Source organism: Copadichromis virginalis, linkage group LG7, assembly GCF_057382275.1.
Source record: "Copadichromis virginalis isolate Kocher_CV1m ecotype Utaka linkage group LG7, C_Virginalis_male_GT1.1, whole genome shotgun sequence".
Taxonomy (NCBI): domain Eukaryota; kingdom Metazoa; phylum Chordata; class Actinopteri; order Cichliformes; family Cichlidae; genus Copadichromis; species Copadichromis virginalis.
Window position 1 is genome coordinate 5,677,438 of NC_140624.1, and position 17,544 is coordinate 5,694,981.

Below are 17,544 nucleotides of genomic sequence, written 5' to 3' on the forward strand. Positions count from 1 at the left end.
GTGCTTTAGGTCTACTCCCTGTGCCACTACAGGCTTCAGCCCAGCGGAACTTCTTATGGGGAGGAGGATCAGGACGACCCTGCCTACCTTGGAGAAGAATCTTCGACCTAAATGGCCAAACAAAAGAGAAGTTAAACGAAGGGATGCTGGTCAGAAGGCCAAGCAGGCGTTCTACTTCGACCGCCGCCATGGTGCTAGGCCCCTACCTCCACTTCATCCAGGGGATGCTGTCCTAACTAAGCTGGACCAGGAGAAGGCTTGGACAACACCGGCCATCATCTCCAAGGAGAGCGTCACTCCGAGGTCCTATCTCGTTGCCACACCCCAAGGTGCGATGCTGCGACGGAACCGCCGCCATCTCCGCCTCGAACCTTCTCCACGGGCTATGCCACAACCCCTTCCAACACCCACTGTGGACGCTGAGGAGCCGCCACCTCAGTGCACTGGTGCGTCCACTCCAGAGACCTCACATTTGGCCCCTAGTCTTGCCCCAACGCTCGCACCCACTCACGCTGACGTACCGACTCTGCTACGCACGAGGTGCGGCCGGGTACGTAAGCCAGTCAGCAGGCTGGATCTATAGACATTGGGGTGATGGGACAGAAGGAAGGACTGGGGAGTGGGAATGTTGTATTGTTGCTGTTTTGCACTTATGTTTTCAGCTGCAACCAATACTGCTGTTACCTGGTTGAGTTAATTACCTTAAAAGTTTGCCATGTTTCATGGGTCCTGTTTTGTGGACACTGCCCTTCAGGCTGACAGTACGCCATTTGTGCTCGACCATAAGAGAACCGCCCAGAGGCTATTATAGTGTCGCATGTTATCATTGTGTCATTGCTGTTCTATTTGGGGTTTGTTATTGGACATAACATGAAAAGGGGGGAGATGTCATGTACTGGGCTTTACGGCTTTACGCCACTAGGACCTGCTCTGCGGCAGGGGGCTGTCTATATCCTGTTCTATGTCTTAGCTGACACACACGTTGTTGAGCTGTTATAACCCCTGCTGGATGCACGTTCAATAAAGCAGCGTCACAAGAAAGCAACCGAGTGGTCATTCTACATATATGTTTCAAGTATTTAATTCCTTCACAACTCCAATCTGGAAAATTAATCATATTGTTTTGTAATATGTCAGGGTTGTTCCAGATACATATGTATGTATGTATCTGTTTGACGTTGAAGGGGCGTCATTAAATTCAAACCCTGATGGTATAAAATATCTGCTTATGCTTTGATTAGTCAAAGATCAATTGCTGTCTGCGTACGGTGGTGATCTTCCCACGCGTGTGTTCATTAAAATCAACTGTTTGACGAAGCTCTTCTGGACCATGGTTGTTTTTACTCTCCTCCTCAATATTTGAACCCTTAACAATGCCCTCTGCAGCTCTCCACCTTCCCTGAAAAGATGTCTTTTTTGTACACTTATGGAATTAATAAGGGGACGCAAGAACTCTCTAATGTTGGTCGATAATGTTGACAGATAATTGGAGATGACAAAATCTGCTCTACACAACTGCTCTGTAATCAGAATTTCTGTGTTTTGTTCAACAATTAAATCCTCCACAAAGACTTTTATTTATAGAGCCTCAATTTTATTGTCACAAAGAGACGGAGAATGGTTGTTCCCCTTTAGCACTCGGTTCTGGAGTTTACCCTTTACAGCATCCAGGCCTGACATTAATTGTTTACCGCTGTGAGGTGGCACAAAATCTGAATGCTGCTGAGTTTAGATGTGTGAACTGCTGTGGCGCTAAATGACAGAACACTCACTAAACTTATGAGATGTGTCTTCTGTGTGTAATCGAGAGCTCGAAGTCTCGAACTCTCTTTTATTTCTGCTTCTTTTTTTCAGTCTTTCTCAGATTTATTTCTTTTGTCTAGTCTGTCTGGCTCTCCTCTCATTTCTTCTTGTCATGTCTCCACACGTTCATACATGCACAGTAAAGCCTTTCTACAGTTCTGCACAAAAGTCTGTGTTCAGTGGTGAGATGCACCCATCGGCCCCTGCTGACACCTCTGTACTGGTGATATACATCACACCACTACAATGTAACCTACTATAATAATGCTGTTGACATGTGGTCACTCTACAGGACATGCTGACATAGTTAACACATATGTGTGCTCCTGCTCAGAGGTAAACCAGGGCAGCTATATTTTTCCATAAAGCTAGATTTAATCTAGGCCGTTAACTTTTAATGTTAGCATCTTGGTGAATTTTAAAGCACAGAGGCTTTCGTTTCTGAGAAAACATTTTCTGCTGTTTGACAGCTCAGTACACCCCCCTTGTGTTCAAGTCACAGACCACTGCCTTTCCCCAGATTTACATTTCACCTTACATTTGCACAGCCTACTTTACCTACTCATTGAATAATGAGTCTACCCTTCTCTTATCCCCGTTTACACTGAAACAATACATGAAAAACCTTTCACTGAGACTCTGGATAGGACTTTTGTGAAATTGCATCATGTGTGTGATGGTTTATAAGCTAAGTTGTATAAAAAATAAAAATTAAAACCACCTGAAGCTGCATCGCTGTATCACTTCTTTAGTAAAAGTTCATGCAAAACCATAGAGAGAGGCTGTGCCCTGAAACGAGGCGCCATCTGGTGGTTAAAAGTGGGTCTCAGTCTCAGAAAGGCCCCTGCAAGATTCTGGGTGGAGGCTGGACCTTTAGACAGACAGGCTGTGTGTGAGTCCTCTGCTGCAGTCCAGGCTGAAACAGTGGACACTTTCATTTGTCATGTCTGCGAGGTTTGTATTTTTATTTACTGACTGAAGATTAGTTTGTTTACGTTGTTGCACAGGCAGCTGAATACAGGTCAGAACTTTGCTGCTTTTCCCATCTGTAAAAAATGTTTTCACATCTGTTATGTGCAGGTTGTTCTGTGGATTTCTGCTCCTTGCAGTGTTCCTCAGTGGACTGAATGGATCAAGGTACAGTGGTATAAACCAAACTCTGCTGATGTTTCCTCTATTTGCGTGTGCATGCGTCAGATGTTTGCATAGCCTGTCTGACACTTTCTATAACAGACCAGCTGTAAACCAGGAGCTCTCCACTATTTTCAATGAGCTGTGGAGTTTGGATGTGAATCGCATGACACCTGGGATAGACTACATGATCTCTGTTCAGGTGAGAAATCTTTTCTAGTTTATTTAGCGCCTGCTATGTCTTGTGTTTGTACAAAGACGTGTTCTGTGTTTGAATTGCCTAGGGTAGAGCAAGCTTTGTAAGTCAGGGCAGCCACACGGTGCAGGATCACGCCTCGCAGCCGCTCTTCTCCAACGTTAATGAGAGCAAACTGAGAAATATAACCACTTTCTCTAGTAAGTGTGTAGTTGTGAGCACTCTGAGCTTAAACATTCAGATCGTGTTTGCAGTCATCACTGTAATAAATGGGATTTCTGGGCTCGCAGGCTTTATGACACTGCTGGACAACTATGAGCGGTCTACTGGCGTGACGGAACAAGTCACCACAGAGGAGCTCACAGAGATGGATCTCTTCTTGGACGCCGTCTTAGAGACAAAAGTCATGAAGGTATGCGTCACAACAAGCTCTGTCGAGCAGAAAGTTTACATTTGAGCACTTTAGTTACTCCATTCTGTTGGAGAAACCTGGTAGTTTCAGTCTGAATGTCTCCTCACAGCAACAAGAGAATTGTTTTTGGTATTGCACAACTTTCTATTGTTTCCTACAGTTCATGGTTTTGAGGCTGCAGCTGAACTCTAGAGGGAGTTTTATGTTCTTCCTGTTGCACTGCTGCTCTGCACACATTACTTCAAGACATTACAGAGGCAAAATAACATCTGTGTGCAGCTGTGGAATGTCGCTCTGGCCTCAGCAGTCTCCCAGAAGGGGATCACTGCAGGAATGTGGACATGATGTACTTTTTGTAGGTGGAAGAAACCCCACGCTTTTCAGTGATCTCAGCGGGGACACATGAGACAAATTCCTCACAATAACCCCTCCAACAGCGGAGATGCTCTGCTTTTCTCTTCAGAAATAGCACAGCATCTCCTCCTCTCCTCTGACTCTGGGCACACTCAGGTTTGCAACCATGAAGAAGCCAGAAAGAAAATGGAGGAGGATGTCAGATATTAGAGGATTTCTTTTCACAAAGTTTAAATGAGAAAACAAAAAAAAAAGAATCTTTAATAACACAGCTAAAGACAATATGATTCACAGAATCCTCACAGAACAGAACACAGATAGGTGAGGTGCACAAAGTTTATTATCATCCCCAGCCAGTTGTGGCTTCCCCGCCCAGAGCCTGGTTCCTTGGGAGGTTTCTTCCCACTTAAAGGGCTTTTTTCCCTGTAGCCAAGTGATTGCTTACAGTGGTATTGTTCTGTAGGGTCTTTCCAGCCTTCCATCTTCTTTTGCTTATCCAGGGCCGGGTCATGGGGGCAGCAGCCCAAGCAGAGTCAAGTCCAAGCAGACCTCCCTCTTCCCAGCCACCTCCTCCAGCTTGTTCGGGGGAACATCAAGGTGTTCCCAGGCCAGCTGAGAGATATAATCTCTCCAGCGTGTCCTGGGTCTGCCATGGGGCCTCCTCCCAGTGGGACATGCCCGGAACGCCTCACCCAGGAGGCGCCCAGGCATCCTTGTCAGATGCCCGAACCACCTAAACTGGCTACTTTCAATGTGAAGGAGCAGTGGCTCTACTCTGAGCAGCGAGTAGCCAATTTCTTAAAGATGGGAACCACTACCCCGGTCTGCCAATCCAGGGGTACTGTCCCTGACCTCCACGCAACATGGTAGAGGCATGTCAACCAAGACAGGGTCTTTACCTTACAATATTCAACCTCTTCAGGTGACTGGTGTTGTGATTTAGTGCTATAAAAATGTATTTGAATCGAATCTTGCTCACTTTAGGGGCCGCTTCCATCTCACCCAATCTCTAAAATCTTCTTCTGTCACACCAACCCTCTGCATGTCCTCCTTCACTACATCAGTGAACTTTTTCTGCCTTCTCTAAATCTTCAGCATCAGTTTTTCCAACATATCCTATCCTATAGTATTCCTCCTCTGGACATGTCCAAATCATCTCAACCTGCTCAACCTGAGTTGTCCCCCCTGATGTACTCATTTGTAATCTTCTCCATCCATGGTGGCAGTGCCACCATCTCCAAATCATACATCACAGCAGGTCTCGCTGCCATCTTGTAAACCTTCCCTTTCTCTCTTGCTGCTGTCACAAATCACCCTGACACTCAACTCCACCCTCCCTGCACCCTGTTCTTAAACACATGAAACTTGCACCACTGGATGAACCAGATGACTGCAGGTAACATTTGGACAAAAAGTCTCATGACTCCATCTTTAGGGCTTAGTTAAATTAAATATTTAATAAGTTAATTTAACAATTAAAGACATATTCATCCAAAAGACACTCTTATAAAGTAGATTAAATATAGTGTTGACATAACATCTAGAGGTATGATTTGTTTTTTTAAAGAGTTAAATGTTGTAATTACATGAACAAAAGTGCTTTATTTCCAAGATGGCATCAGGGTTAAGATAAGATAAGATAACCTTTATTAGTCCCACACGTGGGAAATTTGTTTTGTCACAGCAGGAAGTGGACAGTGCAAAAGTTATGAGGCAAAAATTAGAATACAATAAGAATAAATACAGTACACAACTGTACAGAATAGAATAAAATAAAATACTATATACAGTAGAATAAAATAAAATAAATATACAATAAGATAAAAATAGAATACAAATACTATATACAACTGAGTAAAAATACAACGATGCCAGAAAAGATTATTGCACTTAGTGTTATTGCACATGTGTGGATGTGTGTGTTTGTTCAGTTAAAGTCTTTGTTGTGGAGTCTGACAGCAGTGGGGAGGAAAGACCTGCGAAATCTCTCCGTCCCACACCGTGGGTGCCGCAGTCTCCCACTGAAGGAGCTGCTCAGTGCTGTCACAGTCTGCTGCATGGGGTGGGAGACGTTGTCCAACAGGGATGACAGCTTAGCCGCCGTTCTCCTGTCACTCACCACCTCCACTGGGTCCAGAGGGCATCCTAGAACAGAGCTGGCCCTTCGGATCACCCTGTTCAGTCTCTTCCTGTCCCCAGCAGAGATGCTGCCGCCCCAGCAGACCACGCCATAAAAGATAGCAGAAGCCACCACAGAGTCATAGAAGGTCTTCAGGAGTGGGCCCTCCACTCCAAACGACCTGAGTCTCCGCAGCAGGTACAGCCTGCTCTGCCCTTTCCTGTAGAGGGCGTCTGAGTTATGAGTCCAGTCCAGTCTATTGTTCAGATGAACACCAAGGTACCTGTAGCTGTCCACAGCCTCAATGTCCATACCCTGGATGTTCAGTGGTTGCAGTGGAGAATGCTTGTGCCTGCGGAAGTCTACCACCAGCTCCTTGGTTTTACTGGCGTTGATCTGGAGGTAGTTCAGCTGGCACCAGTCCACAAAGTCTTGGGTCAGACCTCTGTACTCCTTGTCGTCCCCATCAGTGATGAGGCCGACTATTGCAGAGTCATCAGAGAACTTCTGCAGGAAGCACTGGGTGGAATTGTGGGAGAAGTCTGCAATGTAGATGGTGAAGAGGAACGGAGCCAGAACCGTTCCCTGTGGGGCCCCCGTACTGCAGACGACCCTGTCCGACACACAGCCCTGAGTCCTCACATACTGTGGTCGGTCGGTGAGGTAGTCCAGGATCCAGGTAGTGAGGTGATGGTCCACTCCAGAGTTCACCAGCTTGTCCTTTAGAACCGAGGGAAGAATGGTGTTGAAGGCACTGGAGAAATCAAAGAACATGATTCTCACAGTGCTTCCAGCGGTCTCCAGGTGAGCGAGGGAACGATGTAGGAGGTGAATGACGGCATCATCCGCTCCAATGCCAGGCTGGTAGGCAAACTGAAGTGGGTCCAGTGATGAGCTTATTAGGCGCCGAAGCTGAGCCAGGACCAACCGCTCCAGGGTCTTCATCAGGTGGGATGTCAGAGCCACTGGCCTGTAGCTGTTGAGGCCCTTGGGGCGTGAAGTCTTTGGCACTGGTACAACACAGGAGGTTTTCCAGAGCTGTGGGACTCTTCCCAACCTCAGGCTCAGGTTGAAGAGGTGCTCCATCACCCCACACAGTTGGTCCGCGCAGGACCTGACGACCCTCGAGCTGATGCCATCTGGACCCACTGCCTTCTTGCCATTAATCCTCCTCAGTTCCCTCCTAACCTGGGTGGTTGAGAGAGACAGGCTGGAGCCTTGTGTTGAGTGTGTATTGGATGCTGTTGTTGGGGGTGGGGGGGAGTGAGCAGGGTGAATAGAGGAGGTTTTAACACCTTTTACGTTTTTATAATTATTTTAGGTGTAAAAGCTCAAAATAATGACATAAATAATCTGTTCATGTTATTATCACAATAATATTATTATTATTATGGCAAGTCAAGTTTGGATTCATAAATATCATCAATGATGTTTCTCCACAGCGGGCTCATCAATACCTGGTGAGAAAAGGTCAATCCAGCTCTGACTTGAGGCTTTTCAAGAAACAGCTCAACTTGATCTGGTTCCACCTCTACCACAGGCAGAGAAACACAGGGTGAGATCTCCTCCTGCCAACCATCCCGCTTTAACTGTGTCCAGTTGTTAAATTCATCCATGAGATTCTGCAACACTATAATTTAATATGCATTTCTTTGGTAAGAAGTATGTGTGTTTCTGTTCTTAAATTGATCATCACCAGCCTGGACTCCAGTGGATTTGAACATGTGTTTGTTGGCGAGACAAAATCAGGAACAGAAATCATTGGTTTTCACAACTGGGTCCAGTTCTACCTGCAAGAGAAAAACCAACACTTGGACTACAAAGGATATAAAGCCAGGGAGCATGATTTGGTAAGAATAACAGTTCACCAGACAGAAGAGATTCATTTCCTTCGCTGGTAACATAACCATTAATGTTCATGCTTTTGTCACAGCCTGATCAAGATGACCACGTTCTCAACCTCCAGTTCAGCTGGCACGGTGTGGTGAAGCCCGTTGGCAGTGCCTTCATCGGCACCAGCCCCGAGTTTGAGATGGCCGTCTTCACCATCGTCTTCCTCATGAACACGGAGAGAAGCACCACAGTTGTGGTCAACATTGACCAGTGTCAGATGGAGCTGGTGGTGATCAGACACGGGCGCTCACTCGGGACGGCGTACCCCAAACTGCTCAGCAGCAACGGCAGACATGTCAGGCAGCACGCGCACTGATGTGATCCATCATTTTATTCACTTCTGATAAAAACTAATCTTTGTTCAGCAATACGTGGCCTCATTGATAAGGAACTGACCTGCCTAATGTACTGCAAAGGACATTTACATGTATTTCAAGATCACTGTGACCTCAGTAGCTTTCAATAAAATGTTACTTTGGAGTTCAACATTTTTATTTTGCACAGGTTTTTTTTTTTTTAGAAAACAAGTCTTTCTAGGCATTTACATTTATTCAATGTAATATATATAGAACATAGAACTGTGGCATGACCCTTGTGGGGACAGTAAAAGCGAACAAAAGCGAGATCCCGCAAGTGATGAAAAGTAAAGAAAATCATGTGTCCTTCCTCCCTGATGAGGCTTCAAAAAAGAAGGTTGTCCTGCTCCTGTCATCCATGCACATACAACCAAGCATAGGACCCACTGAAAACCTGAAATTATTGGATTTTAAAACCAAGCAAAGGTGGTGTTGATACTTTTAACCAGATGTGCACTCATATGGCTGTGGAAGAAAAAACAAGAAATGGCCCCTTTGCGTCTTCTATGGCATGATCATTGTTGGTGTGAACTCGTGGATCATTCACAATAAGAATGCAGTGAAGAGAGGTGACAACCAAATGCAGAGGAGGCATTATATGCAGGCTTTGGCACCGGCACTTATCAAACCATTGGCAGAGGCTTCCCTCTTCAAATCTGACACGTCAACTCACAGTCCTGATCTGTAGCATCCTCGACATCCCTACCCTTGTCACTCTTGCAGGTAAGGCAGGACCAGCAGTAGAAGAAAGTAGTATTCCCTTAGTGAGGTGTGCTGACTGCCCCGCAGGCTTGGACAGGAAGTGTGTCCATGCCATTATTACCCTGCGTGTACTGACAGCATGTAAGGAATGGCTAAGTAAGAGTGGTCCTAGAATTTGCATGTTATCCTTATTTAGGGCAGTGCTTATGGATAAATATCACAAAGTGGTGATTACCAGGGGAATTCATAGGGTGAAGAAAATATTTTAGTCAATTGATCATTTTCACCCACTCAAAAATGCCATTTCTTGTTTCTCTCTCCTGCAGCTGTTCGCATGTAGAACAGCTGTGCCTTCACCAGGGAAGTCTCAAATGTCCCTGGAAGGGCAGGTCAAACCCCAACTTTCCAGTGTCATTATTTTTTGTTTAGGAATTTTTTATTCTCATATTCCTAATTTTTCATTAACTTTGGAGCATTTCTTTAGGGTCCCCCCATGACATTTGTTTTGTTAGACATGTTGAAAATACCACAGTTGAAAACAAAAGAAGACCACTCTAATTTTTTGTCATAATTTGATATATTTCTGATGTTAGTGATGGTGTTACTCTTTATAGTGACAGTGTTCTAGGGTTAAACATGACAGTGAGTTCAGCACACCGTTACTGTATACCCATTAGTTTCTCCCATACTTGAAACACATTTTAATCAAGAAGCATTAAAATTTATCAGAGTGTGTAAGGGCTGGTGTGTTCTGTTACCTTCAGGAGGGCAACAACTTCCATTTTTCCAGTTAAAAAGGGAAAACAAACAAATAAACAGCAAGTTTGTTTTTATTCATAAATCATGGAAAACTATTTGCACTGGGTGCATGTTTATGCACGGTCTCCAAATTGAACACTAGAAAAAACAATATGTCAGAAATGACAAACTGGGACAGCACGTTCCCCTTCACTCTGCAACTCTCTGTAAGCGAACAGCCTGCACACCTTTACAATGTTTTCTTTCTTCCTTATTGGAGTTATTTCTGAACCAGCTGCCTAATCCAGATCTTATTTCACCTAACTTCATATTTACTCTATCTCTCTATCGCTCTCCTGTTTTCTTTAATGAACTGCTTTGATGAAATTTTCAATTCCATTTTTTTATATAGTGACAAATTACAACCTTTGACTTTGGAGGGTTGTACTTGGCCTGCTACGCTGGATGTAAGAAGCTCTTCTCTCAACTGATCAACATTCCCAAGGCCACAAGGTGGTCTAGTACATTGGCTGTTGCCTTTTCTGTGTACTGAAATGAGGGGATGCAGATAAATGCTGTCGGACTATCCAGTCTTTGAGTGATGACGTGATGAATCCTGTTTCTTATGGAACGCCAGGACTGCCATAATGAATTAATTAAATACACCATTAAATAATTAATTAAATGTGTCAATAATTAATTAAAATTGGAATTAATTAATTAAATAAATAGTTATGACACATGTAATTAATTAATTATTGACACATTTAATTAATTATTTATGTATTTCACATTTTAATTAATTATTGACACATTTAATTAATTAATTATTGACACATTTAATTAATTATTTATGTATTTCACATTTTAATTAATTATTGACACATTTAATTAATTATTGACACATTTAATTAATTATTTAATGATATATTTATTTATTTCATTTTGGCAGTCCTGACGCCTGGCTCTCGTCATGAAATAATTTTATCTGTCAGCCTCACCCATCAAACTCAGGGGGCGGGGTTAACGCTGCCCATGCAGCTTCTCTAACATTTGATTGGTTGCCGTGCAAAGTAAGTCAAAACAGGTCGATCCTAGATAATCGATTGCTTGTGTAGACTTGGGGCAGCCAGTTATCCCAGAATGCAGATCAAATCACAGGCAGCAATGGTGGTGGTGTAGTTTTAAAATACCCCGTTTTTCTGTCACCAGCTACACTTTTAACAGTGTTTTAGCCGCGAATGTCGCGCCGTATGTCTGGTCAGGTTGTCAACATAGAACATGCTTGCAAAAGTGCTCAGATGTTTTCAGAGATTTCACTAGCTCTGCTAACAGTTAGCATGCAGAGTGCACCGAGGGGGTACGTTAACCGGTTTGTTTACATATTCCACTCTCCGTGTTCCACATGTTGCATTCGCAGATTCTCATTTTCACCGAACGATCGTCTCTTTCCGCCTGGTCTTGTGTCTCTGTGCTTCTGTAACATAAAGAACGAGCTGACATTTTTCTCACGAAACCAGCGATCAGCTCAGCAGACCCTCAGTTTACCTGCATGCATCCTCCTCCTCATCTGTCAGCTGTTTAACACCTGCTGCTAATTCAAGAAACACGCCTAGTTACCTGGTGATAGTCACCGTTTAACTGGGCAGCCGGTGCTCGATATAACGCAATGTCAGCGCATTTTTCTGCACAAGATAAGTAAATATAGTATTTTCCCCGAAACTGCATAGTTTCACAGACGTTTAATGGTTCACTGGCACATGTGTTAGACTGAACTATCATCTAAATATCATCTGTTTTTTAATAGTTATTCAACTGTATTCTAAGCACCAGCTGTCTGTTAGAATGTGATTTTTTTCTCTCTCTGTTGGCAGAGGTATAAAAATGCGCAGGAAAATCTGACGTGCATGGCGAACTTCACCGACGATATTTAGGGAGGAATAAACACACATCAAACATAAATGAACCATTTGCCTGTCTCCATAATTGAGAGCATTTTCTCTTCTTATGTCAACTCTCTCTCTCTCTCTCTCTCTTTTTTTTTTTTTTTTTTTTTTTTTGCTTTTTCGGTCATGTTATGTTTACCTGTCAAAGGCTTGTTACAAACTATGAAACACATTGTGCAGACTTCTGGATGTTAGAAGAAAACGAATACTGCTCATGAATGAGACTAAAGGCAGGAAGGTGTCCTTTAAAACTAAAAATGTTAATAGGACCTCCCTATTTATATCATAGTTTATGATATAGCACGTGTATTTCAGTAATAGCCTGCTGAGGCCACTATACGTGCTGGCCTCATATCAAATGTGAAGGCAGACTGAGTCTATGTTTGACGTTTTTTATATCTAATCTTCCTTTTCAAACATTTAAACAGCAGCGAGTCTGCAGCTGAGGGAATACAAATTCAAATTGTCGGAACAGGTTTGCTCGTTTCTTGGATTCATTTGGTGATTTATTAAATGTATAACTGTTATTCTAATCTGCTGCTGAGTCTCTTACACTTTTCTTTATGCTGTATATTTTCACGTCTCTGGAATAGTTGGCAGTTAGATAGTCAGCTGGGAAACTTTGTGTTAACTCATGGAGCTGAGGATATCGTGGATATGCTGACCTCGCTGCGTGGTGTACAGAGCGAGGTCAGCATGATTAATATTCACAATAAAAATATTAGCCGAACATCATGAAGTCTGTATGTGTTTCATAGTGTCGAACAACCTTTGTACAGTTAAAGCCAGCAGTTACTACATGACGGAAACACCAACGTTATCTCTTTTATGCGTTTATACACAGGTCACGCTGATTACTGAACAAAAACCCAAAGATCAGATGTTAAACAGATTTATTTGCTCTCTCTCCTCCTTAAACATGTTTTTAATGTTAGTTATAATTCAGAATTGGCGACTGAAACACGTAGGACACATAAGAACATCAGGAAATAAAACACCGATAAATATAACCTCAGTAAAAGAAGTCAGCGGGGGTTACTACAGCTGTGTACCGGGGCCTGCGCTTTGTCGGTGGGATTGCTTGCGAGGCGAGCGGGTCTATCCCACGCTTTGCCGTGAGACTGGGACGACATCTCCGAAATCATCGAAACACTTTTGCAAAGAGGCTGTATCTTGACAAACCGACCAGACACATGAAGATTAAACCACTACATTCTCGGCTAAAAAAATATTAAAACGGTATTTGGTAACACACAAACAGGGTTTTTCAAAGCTCAGTTCTGTTAGCTTCCACATGCCGGTTGTTGTGTGCTAGAAACAATGGCCACCAGGCCAAAGCAATGGTTTTGACTCGATCAGCGTTAACCCCGCCCCCTGAGTTTGATGGGTGAGGCTGACAGATAAAATTATTTCATGATGAGAGCCAGGCGTCAGGACTGCCAAAATGAAATAAATAAATATATCATTAAATAATTAATTAAATGTGTCAATAATTAATTAAATGTGTCAATAATTAATTAAAATGTGAAACACATAAATAATTAATTAAATATGTCAATAATTAATTAATTAAATGTGTCAATAATTAATTAAAACGTGAAATACATAAATAATTAATTAAATGTGTCAATAATTAATTAATTACATATATCATAACTATTTATTTAATTAATTAATTCCAATTTTAATTAATTATTGCCACATTTAATTAATTATTTAATGGTGTATTTAATTAATTCATTATGGCAGTCCTGGCGTTCCATAGTTTCTGGGCCCAAAGTGGTCTGCATTTAATAAAGCTGATGTGTTTTTATCATGTTTTAATGCTTTCTATCTTGTTCTATTTAATCTCAACAAGCCTCTAAAACAGTCAATGATCACTGTTGGCTTCTCTCAGTTTTTATTAGGCTACTACTAATCATTTTAAAGCTCAGTTTTTAAACCCTTAAGATGTAACTACAGCCCAGCCCATGCAGCAGTATATTAATGACTAACCTCGTATTGTGGATGGATTATCTCAGTGGTTTTCCTGTTTGGTCCATTTACAGCATCCTGCCATGGGATTGCATTTGCCCCTAATCATTGGGAACCCTCACATTAACTTTTATCGAGTGGGAAAAAAGGTTTCCGTTCGTTAGCGTTCCTCCTCCAGCTTTACTGTTTATGTTATGTTAATATAGCTTTGTTGCGCTAGCGATAACGTAGCACATCATTATATACCAGCTAGCCCAACCTCAGTAGCCCTACAAATGTCGCTGCTGTTTAGTTTTCTGTCTTCATTTATGTTGGAAGTGATAGCAGAGCTGTACGTTTTAATTTGTTTCATAAATTGCTCAGTCAGAACATGGTATATTATATTTAGATGGCCGCTAGCGAGCTAACTCCCTGCTAACTTCTAACTCCGTTAAATATCATAAATTGTGTTTTCATGGATGTCTGGATGTTAAACTTAATTGTTACACCTGGTAGAACAGCCACACTGATCATTTTATTACAGATGAGAGAATTTAGACAGTTTCTAACTCTCAGTAATGCTGCAGTGATCATTTGACTAAGGGACTTGCAGCGGAGTTTGGGCCCAGACATGGGCAATGACGTCAGACTTAAAGACCGGATAGGAAAACCCGGACATTTTTATCAATCTCAAAAATCACCCCAGACGCTCCGGATGGAACGTGAAAAGTGGACATGTCCGGGGAAAAGAGGACGGTTGGTCACCCTAATCAACTTACCTATGTCACTATACTTAAATATGTAGTATTCTAATACCTGGGAATACCTTAAACCTAGCTGTGGGCTGCACAGGGTTCTCAGGGAGAGCAATATTGAGAGACCAACAAAAGCACCACAAGAGAATAAGAAAACAATCCATAATGCAAAAACACACCAAAACATAACAACTCAAAATACTGGCTCAAACTGACCCAGAACCGTGACAGGTAAGGAGATGTCATTTCAGGACTTAAACCAGACTCTAAGAAATTGCTGTGTCTAATTTTGCGATGCTGCGAGTAACAAACTGGGTTCCGTCTGGAGGTTGAAGAGGAACTCTCCCTCGCCAGGCCGACAGCCGTCTGTGCCACAGTTTATCTCATCTCAGTTTATCTCATCTCAGTTTATCTCATGGAGTGCAGGGCTAAATTTAAAATTATTAGATATTTAAGACAATGTATATATTCTTCTATGACAAAAAATACAAGTGTTCATTTAAGCAAATAAACAGAGCCGTAAGAGATGTTTTTCAGAAATTGTTGTCTTTATTTTGATTTGCAACTAACAAATTTTTTAAAAATTTGTAGTTTTTGTCGTGCTCTCTATTATGTGAACCCCTCACCTAATTTGTTGTGTTTTTTAACAAATTAAACCCCAACAATCAAATGATCCCCTGTGAGCAAGCACTAGGCACAGTGGAAAGGAAAAACTCCCTTTAAACAGGAAGAAACCTTTGACAGAACCAGGCTCAGGAAGGGGCAGCCATCTGTCGCGACTGGTTGGGGGGTGAGAGGCAAAAGAAAAGAAAAATGAGAGCACAAGTTAGCTAAATGTTGCGCACGTTGTCTAACATGAACAACGTATGGTTTTCTGGACTGTGGATGAAAAGCAGTCCATCATTACTAGTCTTTAAAAGGGACCTAATCCATCACCAAGGTGGCAATATGGCTCAAGGAGGCCATAGACAGAGTTAAACAGGCAATCACTGTTAAGCATTGAAAAGCCCCAGTAAGCTGCAGGTATAATAAGGCCTACTGCGGCAACACCTAAACCTATTTTAAGTAGGCGTTTGGCACCATGACGCCATGAACCACTAGTCGGAGCCACGTCAGGAGATGGTTCTGAGACAGGACAATCAAGCTCTTCAGGTTGAAGACCAAGATTCTCCTGTGTCGGGACCACATCAGGAGGTGGTTCCGAGGCAGGGAAACCTCCAGCAGAACCAGGCTCAGGAGGGGACAGTCAACTGCTGGGACTGGTTGGGGGGGGAGGGTGAAAAAAGAAAAAAGATGAAGAAGGTGGAGAATATGTGTTAGGGGGGACAGGAGAGGTGAAAAGTAAGATGGATCACAGGTGGAGGAGGACGAGGCTAAATCATCTGAATAAGCGGCAGAACCAGCCTTTTTTCTTCTTTTTCAGGTATTTTTCCATGAGCTCGTTCTCCAGGATAAGGGTTCTCAATTGATCATTTGTTTCTGCATTCTGCTGCTCGAGTTGCTGGCATCTTTGCTCCATTTCTTTTAAAGTTTCTTGTTTTTTTCTAAGCTTTTCTGTCAGGTCTTCATGTATTTTCTCTTGTTGTTGTTGCTTTTGTGCCTGCATTTCAATTATTTGGCTCTTCAAGTCATTGGACTTCAACAACATCTCCTTAATGACCGCTGAGTGTTTCCTCTTCATTCCATCAATCCTACGCTGCATCTTTGAACATCGTTTTTCCAGTATTTCCTTTTCTCTTTGCAGTTCAGGTGTTTCATTACAAAATTCTAGCAATTCTAGATTCCTTCTCTCAAGGTCCCGGAGAATACGTTTTTCTTTGTTCTGTTGCTTTTTTAGCCTCACAGGTTCAGGAGCAAGATTCTCCAGCTGCAGAGGTTCACCAGTGATGTTGTGAACAGCAGCTAATATTTCTTCTTCCTCCTCCCTTCTCAGCTCATCCTGAAGATTATTAATTATTTCTCTTTTCATTTTAAGATGTTCATAAAGTTCATCTATGAGATCTTCGTTATGAACAATCTTGAAATTTTGCTCTTTGACTTTTTCTTTCAGCCAAAATATTTGCAGTGTCAGACTTTCTGTTGTCTTTTCTTGATACTCAAGATTTTGTAAACGTTTCTTGAGATTTGTGTTCGCTGTTTTTAATTTGTTTATCTCAGCAGCAATGCTGCTGTTCTCCTTAAGGAGATATTCTTCCTTTTCCTGAAAGTCACAGTGCATCATTTGAACGGCTTTAACCTGTTCCTGCAATTTAGCCTCCAGAGATTCCACCTGTGACTGTTTGTCATCCAGAGCCTGTCTCACCCCACGCTGAAGAGTACAGATTTCTTTTTTCAGCTCAACTATCTGTTCAGTCTTGTGATCTATTTCTCTATTCTGTTTTTCTATTATCTCTTCTTTTTTTGATATTTTATGGTGAGCTTCTCCCACTTGGTGCTCAAGTCTCACTAACGCTTCCTTGAGATGTGCGTTCTCTTTCTTCTGTTCATTTCTCTCCCTTTCAATCTGAGACAACTCAGCAACAATGTTGCTGTTCTGCTCAAGCAGAGATGCTTCCTTTTCCTGAAATTCATGGAGCATCATCCGAAAGGTTCTAACCTCTGCTTGCAAATTTTTATTCTCTGCAACAATTAGAGCTTGGATGTTATCTGACTGTTGAGTCACTTCTTCAAGCTCAACCATGCTTTCCCTAAAGTGGACATTCCTGTCATGCACATCTGTACTCATTTGTTCACGCTCATTTTTAAAGCGATAGTAATTCTTTTTGTAATATTTCTTTTCGCGCTTTAGGGTGCTTAACTCCAACTGGAGTTCTTGTATTTTCATTTGAAGGTCCCTAGGCTCCGACATTTCTCTCTCCACTAACCCACATAGTTCGATTGATTCCGCTGGAATCGCTCTGTCAGACTGTGAATTATTGACTATTTCTCGTGACATTTCTTTAAAAGCTTAATGCAACGTGTCGAAAGAAAAATACGTGTGCTTAATTATTTAACTTTAAAATAGTCCCTTTCTGAAAGGTTTCTGGTTTGCTAAACACAACTCGCTGTTTCTGAAAATGTTCCAAGTAAAACTGTGTTTGCAACGGTGAAGAGGGGGTATTTATAGACTTTCGTGGCTGCGAATTTGACGTCAGCGCTCTTTGAGCCTTTGATCCTTTGATTCTTTGGAACGTGATGTCACAGCAG

General features: G+C 42.3%; 2 protein-coding genes across 2 annotated transcripts; one reads left to right on the top strand and one right to left on the bottom strand.

Moving 5' to 3' along the window:
* Positions 1 to 2,657: 2,657 nt before the first annotated feature.
* On the top strand, positions 2,658 to 8,398 carry LOC146704298 (uridylate-specific endoribonuclease C-like). The gene is made up of 8 exons (XM_085461353.1): positions 2,658 to 2,757; positions 2,884 to 2,940; positions 3,037 to 3,136; positions 3,219 to 3,330; positions 3,421 to 3,542; positions 7,458 to 7,570; positions 7,715 to 7,865; positions 7,949 to 8,398. Exons 1-8 carry the CDS (start codon positions 2,747 to 2,749, stop codon positions 8,222 to 8,224), a joined length of 942 nt encoding a protein of 313 aa, XP_085317479.1. The 5' UTR covers positions 2,658 to 2,746; the 3' UTR covers positions 8,225 to 8,398.
* Positions 8,399 to 14,885: 6,487 nt separating this feature from the next.
* On the bottom strand, positions 14,886 to 17,481 carry LOC146704299 (uncharacterized). Its single transcript, XM_085461355.1, has one exon. The coding sequence runs from the start codon at positions 17,291 to 17,293 to the stop codon at positions 15,737 to 15,739; it is 1,557 nt and encodes a 518-aa protein (XP_085317481.1). The 5' UTR covers positions 17,294 to 17,481; the 3' UTR covers positions 14,886 to 15,736.
* Positions 17,482 to 17,544: the final 63 nt, after the last annotated feature.